This window comes from Accipiter gentilis, chromosome 32, assembly GCF_929443795.1.
Source record: "Accipiter gentilis chromosome 32, bAccGen1.1, whole genome shotgun sequence".
Classification (NCBI taxonomy): Eukaryota; Metazoa; Chordata; class Aves; order Accipitriformes; family Accipitridae; genus Astur; species Astur gentilis.
Genome location: NC_064911.1, coordinates 6508075 through 6527490, shown reverse-complemented (window position 1 = coordinate 6527490; position 19416 = coordinate 6508075). Strand labels below are relative to the sequence as shown.

General features: G+C 36.7%; 2 protein-coding genes across 5 annotated transcripts in view; both read right to left on the bottom strand.

Moving 5' to 3' along the window:
* The window catches only part of TTC3 (tetratricopeptide repeat domain 3), a 255764-nt gene that overhangs the window by 56335 nt on the left and 180013 nt on the right, over window positions 1–19416 (bottom strand). The window lies entirely within an intron of this gene.
* Window positions 1–19416, bottom strand: part of DYRK1A (dual specificity tyrosine phosphorylation regulated kinase 1A) — an 89449-nt gene that overhangs the window by 4114 nt on the left and 65919 nt on the right. For all 4 annotated transcript variants that reach the window (XM_049835283.1, XM_049835281.1, XM_049835282.1 and 1 more), the window contains 8 exons: window positions 10056–10148; window positions 8993–9181; window positions 8101–8248; window positions 4423–4709; window positions 1871–2017; window positions 1351–1491; window positions 764–1070; window positions 314–438 (listed from right to left, as the gene is read on the bottom strand). In XM_049835283.1, the coding sequence (XP_049691240.1) occupies window positions 314–438; window positions 764–1070; window positions 1351–1491; window positions 1871–2017; window positions 4423–4709; window positions 8101–8248; window positions 8993–9181; window positions 10056–10148 (1437 nt within the window). The remainder of the gene's footprint in view (window positions 1–313; window positions 439–763; window positions 1071–1350; window positions 1492–1870; window positions 2018–4422; window positions 4710–8100; window positions 8249–8992; window positions 9182–10055; window positions 10149–19416) is intronic.

Below are 19416 nucleotides of genomic sequence, written 5' to 3'. Positions count from 1 at the left end.
TACGCTTACACCCTGTGTAAGATGAAGCATTGACACCTCCACCTGACTTACTGCTACTAATACAAAACTTTCACCTCTGCAGAATCCATGAACATTTTTACAGCTGCCTGCAGTATTTTTGCCTAAGTGACTGACCTAATGTCCAAAGGACTATAAAAGAGCTGAGGGTAAAAAAAACCAAAACAAATCTGATGGCTAGTTCCATGTCTCAACCACTTCAATCTAGACATGAAAGTGCTACTTAGTTTTAGGGATTCAATATTCTCAGAAAATTCATATAAATCATACAGACAAAAGCTCTACTTAAGCATACCTGTGGGCTGTGTGTTTCACAGTCCATAGCTTGAACAGCAGCAGTGAAGTGTCCACCACTATGTCGATGCTGGTGTGTGGGGTCTGACCGTGCCCTTCCACTGTTGCTTGTTCCAGAAGATCCACCTGTAAAATCATAACATGCACAATAAATAGAGACACAAAATTAAAAGTAAGCTGTAAAACAATGACAACATGAAGATATTTGCTTCAAGGTAAAAATACAAGACCTATGATAATCACTCACATTTTTTCTCATCTACTTTTTATTTTTTGTTGGGGCAGTTACCTGTTGCAGCTGACTAAAATAATTGTTTTGACGAGCATGAGTGACACAATTGCTTTTTAATGAGAGGAAGGGGGGGGGGGGGGGGGGGGGGGGGATAGAGAGAACGAACATTTATCTGGGAAAGACTCCTTTGATGCGTATCTGTTAATGAGAAAAACTTACCTGAGCTTGAAGATGTACTAGAGGTGGTTCCTGAAGACTGTGACTGCTCCATGGCAGGACTCGTAGACACACTGTTACTTGTGTTTGTACCTTCGTCTGCTGTTTTCTTAAAGAAACTATGCTGTAGGGCATAATAAGGTTGAATTCGTGTCTTAGGGTCATAATCAAGCATCCTTAAGATGAGGTCTTTGAACTTCAAGTAGTCAGCTACAGTATGACCCGATTCCCCAGCACGACGTCCACCTGGTCCTCCTGTTTCCACTCCCAGTATATTGTGAAGTTTACGAGTTCCAGGTGGTTTGTATTCCTGTTGGGAAGTTAGAAATTGCTTGAAATCAAGTTACATATTAATCCTTGGATGTGCACAGTTTAAACATGCCATAAAAGGAAGTAAGTCAAATAAAAGTAAGGAACTATTCAGCACTACAAAAAGTGCTGTTTAATGAGCCTGTCTTACAACATGGAACAACAATAAACAACACTAAAGCTACATTTTCAGTAAGAGAGAGGTAAAACAAAGTAACACCTCACTTTTTTTTTTTATTTAAAGAAACAGTCCATATTATCATCCTAGTTATGTAACCTACCCTTTTTCCATCTTTGGTCTTCTTCAAGTTCCAAGTGCCGTCTGGCAACTTCTCAAAGAACTTTCTTGCTTTTGGTGCTTGGTCAAGGATGTGGGTAGGTGGTATCCCCAAAACTTCCACTATTTTATTCATTTGATCCACCTGTTCCAAACAAAGAATATTTGTGAAGAACATGTGGCAGACAGCTGAGCAGTGTGACAGATTCTAGTCACATGGGAAGCAAATGTTAACTACCCAGACTAGTTCTAAATTAATTGTGAGTTTAAGAAAAATCCAGCATGTACAAAACAGATTAGTAAATAAGGAGTAAGAGGGAAGACCCAGAAACAGAAAATTATTAACAGGCAATTTAGAGTTCTGACAAAAGTAATTGCTGTCATTGATGTTTATTCATTTTATAATTACTAGACCTCTCTAACTTATGCATTACAATTAAACAGATGAAAGTCATGATGAGAATGAACAACAACCAACCAAACAAAAAAAATCAAATTACTTGTACCGTAATATAGCTGCATACCTCATTTGCCCCACTAAAAAGAGGCTCTCCAGTGTGCATCTCAACTAAAATACACCCAAGGGACCACATATCAATTGCAAGATCATAAGGCATTCCCAGTAGCACCTCTGGTGATCGATAAAAACGACTCTGGATATATTGGTATATCTGAAATAAAAGCATCTAAAGGTAATACACAGCATCCAAAGAGCACTATTATGATTCGGTATTACAAAACAGAACTATCATGAAATACATTTTTGGTATAGGGAAAGCCAAGGTATTGGTGGTACTAAAAAGTATCTATACATTACATTAATAAAAATATGTAAATGTTAATTCTTAAGAAAATTCTAGCATTCACAGTCTCTCAGGGGAGGAAAGAAAAGTGCAGATTCACTTATGATGTCAGTATTTTACACTTTAGGGTTGATGAGTGTAATCTCATGCAATTACAGGTAATCATACAACAAAATTTTAGTCTGATATCACCCTAAGAAAAAATATTCCACAAGCCACATCAGAATCACATAACGCTTCAGACAAAACCAATAGTAAAAGATCGAAAGCCACAATTACGATGTGATGAAATGAGATGAAATTATCAGGTGATTCCAGGAACTGGAAAACAACACAAAGGAGAAAGCAACCTCCTTCCACCCCCAACTATCCTGCTCATTTCACAAGACAGGTAATTCTGTCTTGATTCTAAACTGGAGACTGGCTTAAACATAAGCATATTAAAAAAAAACAAACCAAACAACTCCTCCCCCCCCCCCCCCAAAAAAACCCCAAACCTCTAAAACCCTTAAGAAAAAACAACCAAACAAAAAAAAAAAGTATCTCAAACAGAACCATACTATGTATTCCAAGTAACATGCAATTTTATGCAGCATTTTCCACAAAGGTATTGATATTTCGTTACCACTTTTTAACTTAAATTTAATGAGTAATTACACTAGGTTTTTGTATTTGTGCTTCTTAACATCTCAAAATTATCTTATTCTTGACCTAAACAATCTAGATCTCATTTCACCTCCTGGTGTCTTCCTTCATCCCAGGCTGAAAAGTTTCTAGTTTATAGCAAAAGGTCCTTTTATAAATCTAAATATATGTCTCACCACTGCTTTCAAAACATGTTCAATATTCTGACCTGCTCTTCCCAAACTTATTATGGGAAAAAGCAACGGCATGCTACTGGCCAGTCCCAACTCCTCAACAGAGGATTGGGGGACTTCTGTTAAAGTTAGTCCATGAAGTTTCTTAATTCTTCCCATATAAGGGAATCTGCAGTATTACTAGGCATACTTCTGAAACCTCACCTCTTTTGCATATGTTGCTTATTTTGGGGAGGTTTTTTGGTTGTTTTTTTTTTTTTTTTTAACATCCAGCTTTCTCAAAGCAAAAAGATATCATTCACAAATTTATAGGTAAAATTGCCAAAAGGTACACAATGGACCTGGGAAGGCTCAAAATCCTTTTTTCAAAGAAACTAAGTCCAGCTTCTATCTATAGAAGTCTTCCTTACCTCTCTAGCTAACAATTATTTTTTTTCAGTACAAACAACTAAAGCACAGGCATCCTGAATATAAGCAGTTGATTGTTCAGCCAAATATAATTCTTTCAACCAGGAAAGAGTCTATTTGTACCAGGACTATAAGGTGCAAGATGAACAGGACATCCTGATAAACTTCTTGGTGAGCAAATGGTCAGTACAAATCAAACACTTGAGGAATATGATTCAAAGCTCTTTCTAAAGAAAACAGAGGCTTTGGCATCCAGGCAGAATTATTTATGATCTTAATAGTTATTGTATCTATTCTAACATTTCTTAAAGCAAATATAGAGCTAATTGGCTATGCTGAACAGACTATGGTCCACAGATTCTAACAGCTCAAATAAAAAAATGCACTCATCTTCAAAGTACATGAACAACAGGACACAATTACAAATTTTTTGACTACTATTTAATAGTACAGATCTATCCTAATCTGAAGAACTGCCAACAGAAAGCAATTCAGCCCTTTGTCCTGGAAACGCTTTGCACGTATGCATCTTTACTCGAAGTAATACCACCACTAAACTCAATTTAGTCTTTCCACAGTTGCTGAAGTGTTTGTAAAAATGTGTTAGTTATAACCAGTATCTTTAAAAGCCATCTACTGCACTGTCTCAACCCCCAAATATCCTATCTCCATGGCACACTAAATAGAGGACGTGCTAAAGTAGAAAGAGTCATACATATGAAATAAGAAAACAGTAAAATAATATTTTATCTATTAGCACTGCAGACTTCTACAATCAGGTCCTGATGCATTCTGCATTAACATAGCATAAAAACATAACCAAGCAGAAAAGAAAGATGGAAAGTTTATCTACTATGGCACTAAAATTCGTATTTATAGCTCCTATGGGCTGTTGATCTTTAACAACCTATGTAAAAAGTAGTTACTATTTCATGCAAGTCATCATTAATAAATTTTAAATTAGCTATCTAGGTATTATGACTTAAAATATTAAATTTTTCATATGTATCCAACAGAAGCATAAAGAGAATTTTCACTAATACTCACCCTTTGTCCAAGTTGACATGAACTGCCAAAATCAACAATCTTGATAGCGCTTCGTTTGGGGTTACAGAGCAGGATATTCTCAGGTTTTAGGTCACAGTGAATGATACTAAGTTCAGGAGTCGCCAGAAAAAGCAGTGCAGTGCACATTTGCTGTGCAAATTTTCGTGTCAGGTTCAATGAGACACCTCTGAAGTTGGTGTTCCGCAACAGATCATACAGATTGTAGGACAGCATTTCAAAGACTAAGCAGAGATGGTTTCGGAACATGAAGTGGCGCTTCAAATGCACTTTAAAAAGGGGAAGAAAATAATTAACATGTACCCTGTGTGGGAAATATTAAATACTAATTACAACACAATGCCTAAATATTTTAATCAATTTGTAGGAAGTTGACCTGGGAGTAAGATAATACAGTGGTGGTTGGGGTTTTTTTTTTCCTAGATCTATAGTTATTTATGGAATATTGCTGCCATGCCTAGGGTACAGGGAGACATTTTACACATCTGAAGTGTCCTCAAGTGTTATTTGAGTAAAGTTATATTAACCAAAAAATTATTTAAAATATAAAGGGAAGGGCTATTTTTTCAAAATAAGCTATCAATCCCCTATTAGCAAAGGCAAACACATTTGCGGGTAAATAAAAAAATCATCAAAAAAGACAGGAAGTGCAAACTGCGTGTAACACAACCTTTGTCACAACACTTTTGATCTGTTCAGGGGAGAATTCATTTCTCCACCCTCCTAAAGCTAAAACCGTATTCAAGTCCAAGCAGACTGGAAAAAACTGCACATACAGCAGCGTTCTCAACAGCAAAGCAGATACTGCACTTTAGACTGAATTATTTATTAGGAATTCCCCTTACATTTACAGAGAAAATATTTGACTGTCAGATTCATTTAAAATATATGCAATTTATAAGCTGTGACTTCAATTGATTACTTCAGTTAATAAAACTGATCAATATCCTAAAGGTATTATATTAATTTCAATCAGGCATAATCTCAATTTATGAAAGCAACCAATCCAGGCCAAACCCAATCAATTTTTCTCATGAAATAGGTGAAAAATTCATCACATTAATCTGTTTGGAGGCAAGCAGTGTTTACCAGTCTGTCAATCATTCAGGTTGGTTGTCACAAGTAAAACAAAACTGAAATAGGAAAAGTAATTCAGCCCTCAAATAAAAAGCAACACGGTCTTTCTGTCATAATAAAATCCTGAACCAATATTAGCACAACAAGAATTCAGACTTTCAATTAAGGTCATTACTTGGTGTCCTATGCACTTTTTTTTCCTCTCCATTATTGTAAGCCAGTCCTTCCTGTGTCCCTTACAACTTACCTGTGATAATACTGTTTGCTTCCACCCTGATGCCAGTTCCTGCAATACATCATTGTCTAGACCTTTCGTATTTTCTCATCTTTGCCATATTTCCACTATCCTCCCACCATGAACACACCAGCACCTTTTCATGTCCTTGTGGTCTTCCTAAACTTGATTCCAATTCCTCTCTACACCATATAAGCTTGCTGGACCTGCCAACTTGGCAAGAATCACCATCTACTCCAACTGATTTGTAACTTCCAGCATGCTAGTGCCCAGCTAGTGCCACTTGCAACAGCCACACAGCTCAAATAGTTTGGATAAGAGCTGAACTTGCCACATTTTTCCTTCAGTGAAGACATGACATTTGAACATTTCTCCTCCACTCTGCAACCCGTTTTCACAAAACTTGAAGACTTTAATGCACTCTTACACTTGTGTTAGATCTAAAGGAGACCAATCAGAAGGTTTGAAGGTACTAGAAGAGATCTCACAGAAGTGTAAGCAGTTAAAATTTATGTCCTTAAAAATCAGGCTACAGTGTATTTAACCATGTTCTTCCTGAAGACTACATTTTACATCACACTGTGTATTGTAATACTTGCAATGCTTTCAGCCTTATTCAGCTATTCTCAGCATCACGTATCTGAAAGCCCATGCGAGGGTGAATTGTCCACATGTCCTACAGACAACTTATATTTTATGCTAATATGCTGAATGCTTCAATTAAGTCTTGTTGCAGAAGTATGTTCATAAGCAACTGTTCCTATACTTATAAATATTTTCCAGTGAAGTGCCTAGAGATCTGTTTTCCATGATCAGTGTTTGCACAGCACACAATACAAGCTATTGATTCAAAACATCATCTCTTTGCAATTTGTGGTCTTTACTGATGCTGTCACGTTCATTAAACACTGTGTTAAATAAAAGTGGAACTATTCAAATACACCCTAACAGATATGGAAATCAGCATGAAACAAGCCTAAAATCACCTGCCTAAGCAAAGGCAGTATATATTATTTCTCTACTGTTCAAAATTATCAGAACTTGCTTTTCCTTTTTTTGTTTCAGCACTGCTCTCTACATAAAGCCATCCTGCCTTAACTCACAGATGGAGATTATATGATGTTTTGGTCCATTTCATTTTACCTGTTGTTACAAACAGACTCTCTAAAAATTTTAAATTCCAAGAGCTTATCTGATGATGCCTATAACATCTTTACTTACTGCATATTAATTTGAAACTGGTCATGTCTTTAATGTTCCTAAAACATCTTTTTGACATAGTATGCTGTCAAGTTTAGTTTTGTTTTATGTAAATGTGTTATTAATAAATTTAAGTTAAAACTACCTTGAAAACTTTTGCATTCAATACATAAAATGTATTATAAAGATGATATTGTATACAACAAGTTAAAATGTAACTGAATACTCATCAGGTAAAAATTATCAATGCATATTAACTTTATTTCAAAGTTTTCTTTCTAAACTACAGAGAGAAGAACTAGTAATCCAATATATACATGCAAATCAGGAAAGCATAACTGCTAGTATTTCAGCTTCTATGAACTAAAGGATGCTTAAAACCAGTTTCATTTTCCTTAATCACTCTTCTTCATACTTCTCCACCTCTCTTTACAACATGCTGTTGCTTTCCTTCCATCATCTTTTGCCCTCTACTCCAGAGGATAGACAACATTTAATAAACTTTTTATACCAGCTGACTTAATTTCATTATTATGAAGTTCAAGTAGCATTACAATAATAAGTCAAGGGAACAGCATTCCCATCTACAGGATCTGTCAAGATTATAAGCTTTAAAATATTTCCTGAGCTATAAATGGGCAAGTCTTATCTCAGTTTTGTTATACAAAATTTTGAGCTTTTTAAACACACACGATCAAAAAAAGTTTAAGCTAGCCATGAAAATCCTGTATGATGCTGGTTTATATTAAATACGGATGCTCTCATCCATGACAGTTCTGAGATAGTTTAAGATATATTCAAAGTAGTGAAAGAGATGTAAACTACCACAGATCACAGCTTCTGTGGAAAAGCTGGTCCATGGCAACTTCTTCAGCTGTCCATATCATTAACTGGAAAAAGCAAATTCTACAAAAGATCTCAATGCTATGAAGTAACAAATCTGTTATCCCAAATAATTTTATATATTCTTCTGGATCTGGTCCTGTTGCAAAGCAAACTGGAAAATTTGCATTAAATAATATTAATAACTTTAAAAGTTGTATTATTCTTTTCATCTCTTTAGCACCAGAAGCACCCTACGCTATGTAGCAAGATCTAAAATATTCATAACATGATTAAATAAAAATGAAGAATAACTATTGAAATACCTATATAGTACTTCATCTCAGTGTCATGTTTGTTCATAAGCTCAAGCAGTCGCACTTCAATCTGGGCTTGGTTTAAGAAAGCCTTTTTGTTTTTTATTATTTTGATAGCCACCCACTCCTGTTCCACTCGATCATAAGCCTTTACAACCTGAAAGAGAAAAGTCAAATACATCAACAAAATCTCTCAAGTTTTCAAAATACAGCAAAACTCACTTTCTAAGCTTTCTTCACTTTCTGAATTCAGAGAAAACATTTTTAGAACTTTTGTTTTTTCCAGTTAAATTTCTTTTCTTAAATTTCTTCTCTTACTTGATACTACAGTAAAGCCACAACCGATCATGATGTTTATTGCAGTGATGTCACAAAATACAACTGAGGCTCCACTGAGGTTCACTAAGGCAAGCATTATATCCAAATGCAATTATCAAATCATCAAAACCAACACTGTAAAACAACTGGCAAAATCCGAGAAAAACAACAAAACAACAAAAGAAAAGCTCCATCCCTCTTCCAGTCTTTTTCTCAAGCCTTGGCTACAGCTACAGTCAAAACAAATGTTACTAAGTAACATTTGTAATAGGTAAACCCTAGCACTAGACTACTGTTTTAATTTAAAAACCCAAGCCAAACAGCTGAAAATGTGAACTGATAGCAAAAGGCTGAGGACTTGCTCATTGCCAAATGCTTTACCAGATCTACATACTGAAATATATTCAAATGTTATCTGTAGTAACAAGAAAAGGCACAAAATACGAATGTCTTGAGTAGGCACTCAGTATAACAGGATTAAGAAAAAAGAGTTTAATTTCAAAATGAAACAGGAATACCACTTCAAATGAAATGCATATTATGATTCACATGAATTACAGGTTGCTCAGCTGATACACATTACCTGTCCAAAGGATCCTTTGCCTATTAAAGAGTCAATTTCATAACGATCCATCCACTTCTCCCCATTTTTTACAATATAGTCATAGTTGTCATCATCATAGCCATCATTGTAAACTTTTCTCTCCTTTTTGTGACTGGAATCATCTCCTTGGCCCTGCTGATGCCGCCGTTTTTTTTTTGCATAGTAAACCTAAATGTGAGAAGTATACTGCTTAAGAGCACTTCTTACAACATCAGTTCAATAAAGAACAGAATCAGCTTTTATAACCATCATACCCAATCCTGTGATTTTAAAATGCAACTTCTACTACTGGAAAAACAAACAATCCTCTCCTGTTATCACTCTATTTGAAGTCAAGTCATTATACCAAAGCAAAGTCTTGATGAATAATTTAAAAACTCAGAAAGCAGATCTAAAGAAATGTACTAACACTGATCCCTAGAGTTCATAGGTGCAAAAAGAAAAGATACATCAGAGTATGCTACACACACAGCAAAATTAAAAATGGTAAGTAGCCTGGAAATGAGAGTTATCAATTGCTCTTTCCACAAGACTGGAAGAGAAGAATTCCAAGGAAGTCAGTAATCCCTGCAGAAATCTCTTCACATTCCCTACAATTGCCAGAGAGTTAGAAACTAACTGATGCTTTCCTATGTTGACCACATAATTTTTATATTTTACATTTGCCAATAAAATTTAATTAAATAATTTAGGGAAAACACTTTACTATTTTTCTTAGAAGTCCTTAGACACATTCATAAAGGTTTATAGCATGAGCTAAAAGTGTGTTTGGGCCACTCATATTTCATTATCATGCAACAGAAAAGCTCAACATTTGTTTATAAAACAACAGAAAATAAATTCCAGGATAAAAATTTTCTTATGTGCTGGACAGAAAGCAGGACCATGACATCAGTGATCTCAAATGAGATATGAGCAACAGAGAGAAAGCTTGATTCTTCTTATCTCTTCACAAGATTATTCATAGAAAACATACTTAATAATGTACTGTTAACAAAAATTTCACATCAATACACATTACACAGATAACTGGTGCCTTTACCTCATTAATATGCTTGTATGTTTTGATCAAATCTACGGAGAGTTTCCTCAATGGAGCAGTGGCTGGATCACGGAAAGTTTGGGGCATCCGCCTCTGTAATATGACCACATCATAACTTAGAAAAAAAGCTAGGACTTTAATGATGTAATTATTACACCAAATCACGACATTCCTCACAGAAATGAGTTATTTCATTGCAACATTGTTTTCTTTAAGCTGATATTAAAAAAAAGAAAAAAATCAAATATAGGAATCAGAAGAAATTAACAGTTTAGTTAAGTTACTTTTTAATACATTTAATTAATAACTTAAAAATATAATCCCAAAATTCCTCCCTCTCCTCTCATTATGCCTAACAGGCTTAATACCAATAAACAGTTTTTCTCTCAGTTAAAAATACAGCTCTTCTGACAACAGAGATTCTTGCTGACATTACTCCTCTACCTCATGACTGATATATTAACTGCAACCGTATTTAATGTATAGCTACTTTAAAACCACAAATGGATGTTAACATTAATAACTACTGGAAAACTGTGGTAGTTTGCCACATTTAAACTGTATTAAATTCCAAATAAAAACCCCTCAGGTCTACCATGCTTTGCAATATCCAGGTGTAAATCTAAACCTAAAACCTGAAGAAAACCTAAAGAAATCTAAAGCATGCACATGGACATCATACTTACTTTAAAAGTTTTAAAACAATGTCCCTGAAAAGGTAGTTACTTTCCTCATTTGTGTTTCCTAAAATTGACTACATTTAAAACAAGAACATCTCCAGCAGCAGGCCATTTTTTTTTTTACTGCTTTCCTGATGAAACAAGACTTATATGTGATAAAATTATTTGTGTGCCTTTTTTTTTTTTCTTTGCACACATAGACCATGTAAATTCTGGATCTACCAGTCAACTTCTATTCCTCCTTAAGATTTGTTTGAAATCTCAGAAGGTAAAGTTCCTGGAAAGATAGAATTTCTAAGTGGCAAGCTGGAGATGAGCAGTATCCCCAGTAAAGAGAAGGCAGAAAAAACTTAAGTCACAAACCATTTCATTTGGCTAAAGCTGACTACCTGATCAGCAGACACTTACTTGAGAGCACAACCGTGCACCAGACAAGCTCTGGCAACTTCTCTGTCTCACCCAGTGACAGTGTCAGATGGGGAGCTAGAAGGGAGGCTAGTGAGGTTAGTGTGACTGGTCCCCTAACCTGCCTCTCTCTATTCCCTCTCTTCCCAATGACAGAAAACCACAGGACAAGTTTAATCAACTCCACTGAAGAAAAGCTTGCTTCATGTATGTTAAAGCTGTTTCCACTCCCTTACTCATTATTTAAGAGGGTTAGGTGACCAAGCGCTACCACACTCAGCCTTACAACTCTGATCTCCCATTATCACATCTCATGCCATCAAATATGCTCACACTCCTAACTCTCTTCACTTCCAAGTGCTTAATCTCATCTGCTGCCTCCTATTACAGCTAAACTGATAAGCAGCCTCCTGCAGTGCTGAGGGAAGAGCACAAGCCATCAATGAAAACAATGACACTGATTTTTGTATCATTATTGCTGAATTAATAAACAAACTGGAAAAGCGTAACTGCTCCTCTATCTTTTATGATATTACTTAAAACTTTTAATGGTGGCTGTGCAAATACCTCTCTTTTTGCTCAATGACCAAATTAAAAAAAAATAATCACATTGAAGTGACCCAAAAAATTCTCAGAAACAGAAGTGATGATGAGAGTTTGTGCTTCTGAAATTGGACCCAAACTCAGGTACCCAAGCAACCATACTAGAAAGCTAAGCTCACACTCTCCTCCAGTGGATGCACACACCGCAAGGGGTAGGGAGAGAAGAGAGCATAAGCAGCAGTGAGAAAGCAAGACAGAGCATGAACAAACCAGAGACTTAGAGAGGGGGGAAAGGCAAGACACTTCCAGTAAGCTTACTGCCTCTGCGTGAGGCTGGGACTCCCAACAGGTACAAAACTCAGTGGAGCTGAAGGCTCCCAAGAAAAGGCAATTGAAAGCTTCAATGCACACCACTCCAAATATGCCCACATAACATTTTTACATCCCTGCAAGACTGCTGACTTGTGGTCTTTTTTGATTATGGAATGTTTCTCAGAGATGATGCGATACAAATCTCCCTCAGGTAATTTTAACCCAAGCCACGCCCTAGATGTTTGTTCCATTCAATTCACTTTTGGATATGCCCACTACCATCAATTTCCCTCAAGCAGGTTTACCAAATTAATTCCTTAATTCTTTCTTATTATAAGCACCAGCATTTTGTAAACATCAGGGAAGTCTGTTTTAAAGTTTCCTAAACAAACTATTTGACATTTACAAAACATTTTTGTTTCTTCCTTTCATCTGTCAAACAAATGTGAACCATCAAACAATTCACACCTAAATATGATCTCTTTCAGTTCTCTCCCATGGCACTGTTAAACAACTAAACTAGGCATCTAGTCCTAATCCAAACTGTCACTGTTACAGGCTTTTCAAATGCAAGTATTTCCTCTAAATTTCTTAATTGGACTTAAAGAGGTTATTGGAACATGGGAACACTGGTAGACTTTGCTGGTAAAAGAAACCATGCTGCAGTGCATGACTACTGGCAGGGACCAGCCTCTGTCCTAGGCTGACATGACTAGCACAGGGTCTGCGTTACACAGGTTACGAGCTTTGAGGAAAGACTCTTAGTGTGGAAGAGCTCCACAGTTCAGATCAACTCTTCAGATGTAAGGTTGCTCTAATTTGGGAATGGAATTTGTAGGACAAGTATTCACGCTTATTTTCTAATTTATAAGTCAAATTTGCTTGCTTACTTAAAAAAAAAAAATCTTCTAATTTCAGCTCTGAAATAAGCAGCCTGATAGGAAGAAAAAAAATTAAAAATCTAATTTCTTGCTGTTGCCTAATCATAAATAATTAAATTCTGCAGGCTACACCTATGTTGCTTGCAGCCAGTACCTTATTTGAAAATTGTGCTTTTAATTGTGCATTTAGACAGTCACACATTTCTGAGAACACACTTTAACCTGTATGAACTTTTTAACAGGTACTATTTTGCTGTCCTGGGTTCATAAAGTTTTGGGTGGGAGAGGAGAAAGAATTGACCTTTTTTTCCTCCCCCTGTTATATTGTAAAATTTGTAACATTCTCTTCTTTTTCCAAGATCCTTTTGGAGACTCTTGCTCCCTTCTTCCTGATGATGGAAGTCTATGGAACAAAGTGGTCATTATCCATTTTATACAGTAACACTCTCAAATTCTTTATCACTAGGGTAATACTGATTTCCCTCTTGGCTTGAAAGAATGCTCAACCACAAAAGAAACTAAAAAAAAAAAAAAAAAAAAAAAAAAAAAAATTAAAAAAAAAAAGGGGGGGGGGGGGGGGCAGGGAGAAAAAGAAAAATCCTATGGCACAAGCTTCAGTCTCTATCTGGTGGCCAGACAGCAACACTGCAACCTCAGATCTTCCTAAAGATAGAACACAAATCAAAAGATATGCTTGTATTTCAAGACCGAGAGACAAGAAACTACTTTCATTACAATTATATGTCAATAAATGCCCATCACATTCTGACTGGTCCACACTTATGCCTCAACGGAAACAGTACAGCTACCCGGGATGGTCCCATGATGAAAATCACATTACAAGTAAGGAACTGAAATTTGATTTTCTTCCCTATTAACCAAACACACATGACAATGCTGAGAAGCAACCTGTAACTAGTCTAAACAAAGAAGAATCAAATAAACACAAAAAAAGGCAACCAAGAGCCCCACTTACGCATACTCAACACATCTGAGACAAACCATGTTTTAAGGAAACTATGGTTTTTAACATGTATGTTATTTTAACTAGCATAATCTTTGAGGTTTAATGAATGAAGGAACAGACAACATATTTCTCTCTCTTTGATATCTAAAAAATAGATGGCACTGTTCCTTACTAAATGCATTTTATTTTGATTACAGGAAATTCTGAGCAGATACATATATTCTGTTAATGGAATGCTTTAATTCAGATTTTTTTAAAAAACAAAGATCCATGACCATCCACAGTCATTAAAAAAAAGAAAAAAAAAAGAGAGAGATTGTTTTCATATAGTACGCTCCATTTTAAGAGTAAAATAAATAATGAAGATTTTACAAGGGTAACTTTTAGCAAGAATTCCAATTGTAATGACCTATTTAAAAGACTGCCATATTAAAGAATCGAATGAACCAGTCTCATCTCCTACACCACTTGCTATTCAAAAACCTTCTTGCATCACAATAATATAGGACAGGAAGTCAACGCTAATCCCATATTGTGGTGGGCAGCCACATAATAGATGGTGTCTCCAGAGAGTCAACAAAACAGATGTTTAATTGCTATAACCACAAGCCACAGTAACACTTTCCCGTAATATACAACAAACTTCAGACTTTTAGGAAAATGACCAAAGAGGAAAAAAGCGTATATGCCACATAACAAACCAAGAGAAATCCAAGACTATTCTTCAAACTGACTGTACTCAGTGCCAGAACTGAATGCAGATAAAGACAGAATTTCAGTCCAATTACTTTAATCATTGACCTGTGCTCTATGAGTATTTCCCTACTATTTGGGCTTCCTTCCCCAATACATAAGGTTGCTGAATAAAAGTGATATTAAGAAACCGGTAAGTTTGAAGCTAAATAAGTAAGTAAAACCAGCAAGGAAAGAAGGGTCATCTGCCAAGATTTCATCCTGCCTGATTCAGCCCAACCATTTAAGAAAAAAAAAAGAAAAAAAAAAAAAGGGGCAGTAGAGAGCAGGAAGAGTAAGTGAAAGGGAATGAAAAACCCCACTCTCAAATTCTTGTTGCCGGAGCATAAACACATGTTTCTAACAAATATCCAAGACAGTAAAAGCATTTCTCTCACTTTCCATCTGAAATGAATTGCATGCTCACATTCATGACAGAGTCTGTTGAAGTCTGACCATCGCTAATAATAATGTTGCTGATTAGGAAGCTGAATTAGCTGAACTAAGGATTTGCTACTGCCTGCTAGAACACATTAACTTTGCAATGATCTAGATGTAATCAATAAAATCACTGGCCAACATCTGGTCAGTAAAACTTAGAATTTTGCAGGTGATAAGTGATCTCAGATACATACAGAGAGAAAGATGTTTAGCGGTCAGCCTGACCTTTGAATTCCAGGTGCTTTGTGAAAGCTAAACTGTTGGAGTTTGTTACCAAGATCTGCCCAGGAATCTCAACTCAACTTCTTTATCAGTTAAATCAATTTTCTAATCTTTTGTACTTAACTGAAAAAAGTTTCAGGCAATCTCAGTATCCATAATGAAGATAAACATTAGCACAGCACAAAAGAAATGCTTGTTTGAAGTTGTGAAAACTTTTAAGCTCTTATCTTATATTCACATCAGGCTATGTTGAACTCTCAAGATGCAACCAGTTGAAACTGGACAAAGAAATATTACTGTTTGTTACTGCTAAAGGAGAAAGGTCTCACAGATCTCATCTTTTCTATTCACTCTAGGCCACACGCTCTTACTGCTTTCCTGATGCTGGCTCTGGCACTCATCAGAGAGGTAAGACCACACAGCCAAGAGCAGGACCCCATCCTGCCAGCAGGCCAGGCACTTGCTGAATCACAGATTTAAAGTAAACCCTTACAATCCAGCAGTTTTCGGGAAACAAGAGCCTTTAAACTTAACTACTGAAGAAAAAAAATAAAATAGGACAGCGCTGGAAGTTTTAACTATAATTTAAAACCTCATAAGTACGTGAAAAACAAAGCAATCTGGCTGGTTTTGAAGTATCTTCCTATTAATTGTTCCTTGCCAATGATAAGATGAGTAGATTTTGGTGACCATAGCCATAAAGCCATAGGTGAAAGAGAAGATTATATAAATAATATTTTAAGGATAACGTATAATATAAATACACATAACTTTAATATAAATTGTCATTACTGTTTCCTAACCTTTAATCTGCAACTGTGAATGATTCATAAAATACCAGAATATGGTCTGCAAGCCATTACAAATCAAAAAACAAGCAGGATAAAAACAATAAATTAACATTCAAGGCCTTGCTTCCCCATTATTTGGTTATGAATGAAAATCATTACAGAAACTTGAACAAGACAATACTCCTCCAAAAAAGGAGTCAGTCCTCAGTAAAAAGAAAGACACAAAAATAACCTGAAAAAACCCTAATAAGGCAGATCATCTTTGCTATTTATCAAAATGACATTGTTTACAGAAAATGCTGCTGTTCTACATGCTAAAACTTAACAGCCACTCTTAGCAACTGACAAGCAGTACCCTTATGCGTCTTGCTGCAGCCTGAAGAAATTTACTTTCAGAGAGGAACTATTTGCTGTCTATTATTTCCAAATAAAACTTCAGCATCCCAGAAGCTGGCACTTCCTCCTGGGTTTTATTTTCAAGCAAGTCAGTTTTGTCTGGATTTGGACAAAATACTCTGTTTACAAAGTTCAGCAAACGTAGCAATCAAGAAAGTATCTTTTTTTAACGTTTGTATTCTCGATTCCTTTAGTGGAAGATTCCCCCAAAGATATGCTAAGCTGCTCCACAAGTTATTTAAGAGAAGCGAGTTTATTCAAACGACGGAGTATTTCGGAGAGGAGAGGGCAGACCTTCCTCGCAAAAGGCCATTCGCCTTGCAGAAAGGCAGGCAATGCAGTGCGGCACTCTGGCCAGCAGATGGTGGCTGGAGCTCGGGAAAGAATTTTGCCGGGCGCTCCCGGCACAGCCATCGCCGACCCTGGGAGAGTCCTGCTTCACCGACCCATCTGGCTACCGAGTCAACGAGGTAACGGAGCACTCTCAGAAGCAGCGGGGCTGGCAGATCGCTATTAATCAACTGTTGGACGCCTGCACCCAAACGGGCTACTTTTAGGCCGCGGAAACCGGTAGCACCAAAGCTGACCCAATCGTCAGGCTGCTGCTGACTGCTGTGGCACTAGGAAATTCCGGGAAACTGAAGCTCAGAGACCTAACTTCTCATCTGTTTGACTGGATGCGAGACATTGGATTAAAAGGATCTACCCTTTAAGAAATTACACCTCCTGTATCTGCCAAAAGTCACCTTTTTGTTCGTCCTATTTTTTATGGCTATATTAGATCAATCTATCAAGCCTTCTACAACAGACTTTCAGACTATTCCTTTTGCTGCCCAAGTTAAAAACATGATCTTCTCAACCATATGTACTTGAAAACATAGAAGTATGTCACCTTACGTGGCTGAAGAGAGTTTGCCATTACTGAAAGGTTACTCTGGTGTCAGAAGCTTAACAACAGACAAGCACATAACAACAGAACTAGTGGTGGGATTCCAACAGAGGAATGAAACAACCACACAAGGACAGTTCAGAAAATGATCTCTCCCACGAGTTTTTCAGAACTGACATATACAGGACAGAACTGCTTTTATCGAGGACAGAGAGAAGTTGCAGCATATTCAAGGCAACACCTTGAATAAAAAGGATTCCTGTAGAAATGTCATAAAGAAAGAATCTCTAAGATGTATGCATCATTTAGACATGAAAACCTAGATCACATCTGGAGTGAAAGGCAAGATGGTAGTCCACAGCAATGGAGAAATGTAAGACAGCACAAAGCCTTCAACAATAGAGGGTCATAGCTTTCATAAGAAGAAGAAAGAGTTGTTTTAATCAAGATGAACTAGAGCTGACAAAAGGGCTATTCAAAGAGAAAGACCAAGAACATTTTTTTGCACAGAAACAAGGTCTAGAGCAGATGATGCGACTCACTAGCATAAAGAATACTAGCTGGATTTGGTTTTGCAGATTAACCAGAAATGCAGTGCAAAGGCAAAAAGCCATTGAGACTCCCCAACACGGGCTCATATAGAACCTCCATACCAACCTGGGACCTGGAGAGAACTCTTTATGGGACTTAATGGGAGAAGCACAAGAACTCGAAGGAGGAAAGAGTCACAAAAGGCAAGTAGTCAGAAGACTTCAAAAAGTTGCCCACCATCAAGGTCAAGGGTGCTGGAAGCAGCTCACAAAGGATAAAGGAGTAACAATTTTGAGCTGCTTAGGCATAAGACTATAAAGACTTCAACAACACAATTACAGTAAGATAGGAAGACAGAAGCTACAATGCAGAAAAAACAAGATGGAACTGGAAAAAGAAAAACATTGATTCTATAAAATAGTGTCAGTGGTGCAAAGATAGCTTGATTGCCATTATCAAGGTGACCAGCTGATCATTTCTTCATATGGGTAACTTCCAGGAGCCAACCACAGCTTTTTCCCTACATTTACATCCTCCTCTCAGTGGGCTGCATTCTTTGGTCAACAATTCTTGGCTATTCTCCAAAAAGTATTCTTCAGCTTTCTATTATTCAGCTACCATTTTAAAGCCATTGTGACCACAAACAGCAACGAATGGCAATACATCCTAAAGTTCCTTGATTTTATTTTTTGGTTTAAAACCATGAAAAACTAAGCACTAATGTACACTAAAGCTCACAAATGTGATGTCAGACTGTAATGCTTAGATAAGTACCTTGAAAGGTTTAAGGAACACGCCAACTTTTCTTAATTGGCAGACTGATTCACTAACCTCATTGTGGAGGTTTTGGGGGACCTTTAACCTAAAAAAAGTCACATAAAATACCTGAGTAGATTTCTCAAGCTAAATACTATTATATATATGAGCAGATTTACTCTTCCTACTGAGTGGCTCTCATGGAAGTAAAAACATCCTTTGCCAGCTCCATTCACTTTGCCATTCTTCAAAGAGCCCTAGTCATTACAGATCTCCAAATCCTAGTATCAAACATCCTGGCACTTCAGTTTGACCATTCTCATCCTCCCTAATCCTTCCCTCTTTCTGCGTAAGTGCCTTCCTACAGAGCAATACCAACAGAGCATCTCTTGATGGTACTGTAGATTTTTCTACCAAAGCCATCTTGAACACAAGAACAGACCTCAATCTGGTAGCAGCAAAAGACTTCACTCTTCATCCTCTTTAAGTGGAACATGCTTCATCAGCCTGCACCAATTTGGAAGCTCTGACTTACAGACTTCCGCATTTTAAGCTTTGAAACCTATCTGTGTTCACGTGTCCACAGCTGGGCTGTGCTATTTTTAAGAAAGCAACAGAATTCCCTCTTAAAGAGGGCAGTACTAGCTCTTGGGGCTAGCAACCTTGCACTATTAGTTAGGAAGCTACTTCAGCAGTTCTAGCAACTCAAAAAAAGTATGGAAGAAACACTGATCTTGAAAGCTCAAAAGCATCCATAATCATCATAATCCCTGTGTTCATTTCACCTCCTTGCAATAGTAAGTAGTAAATTAGCA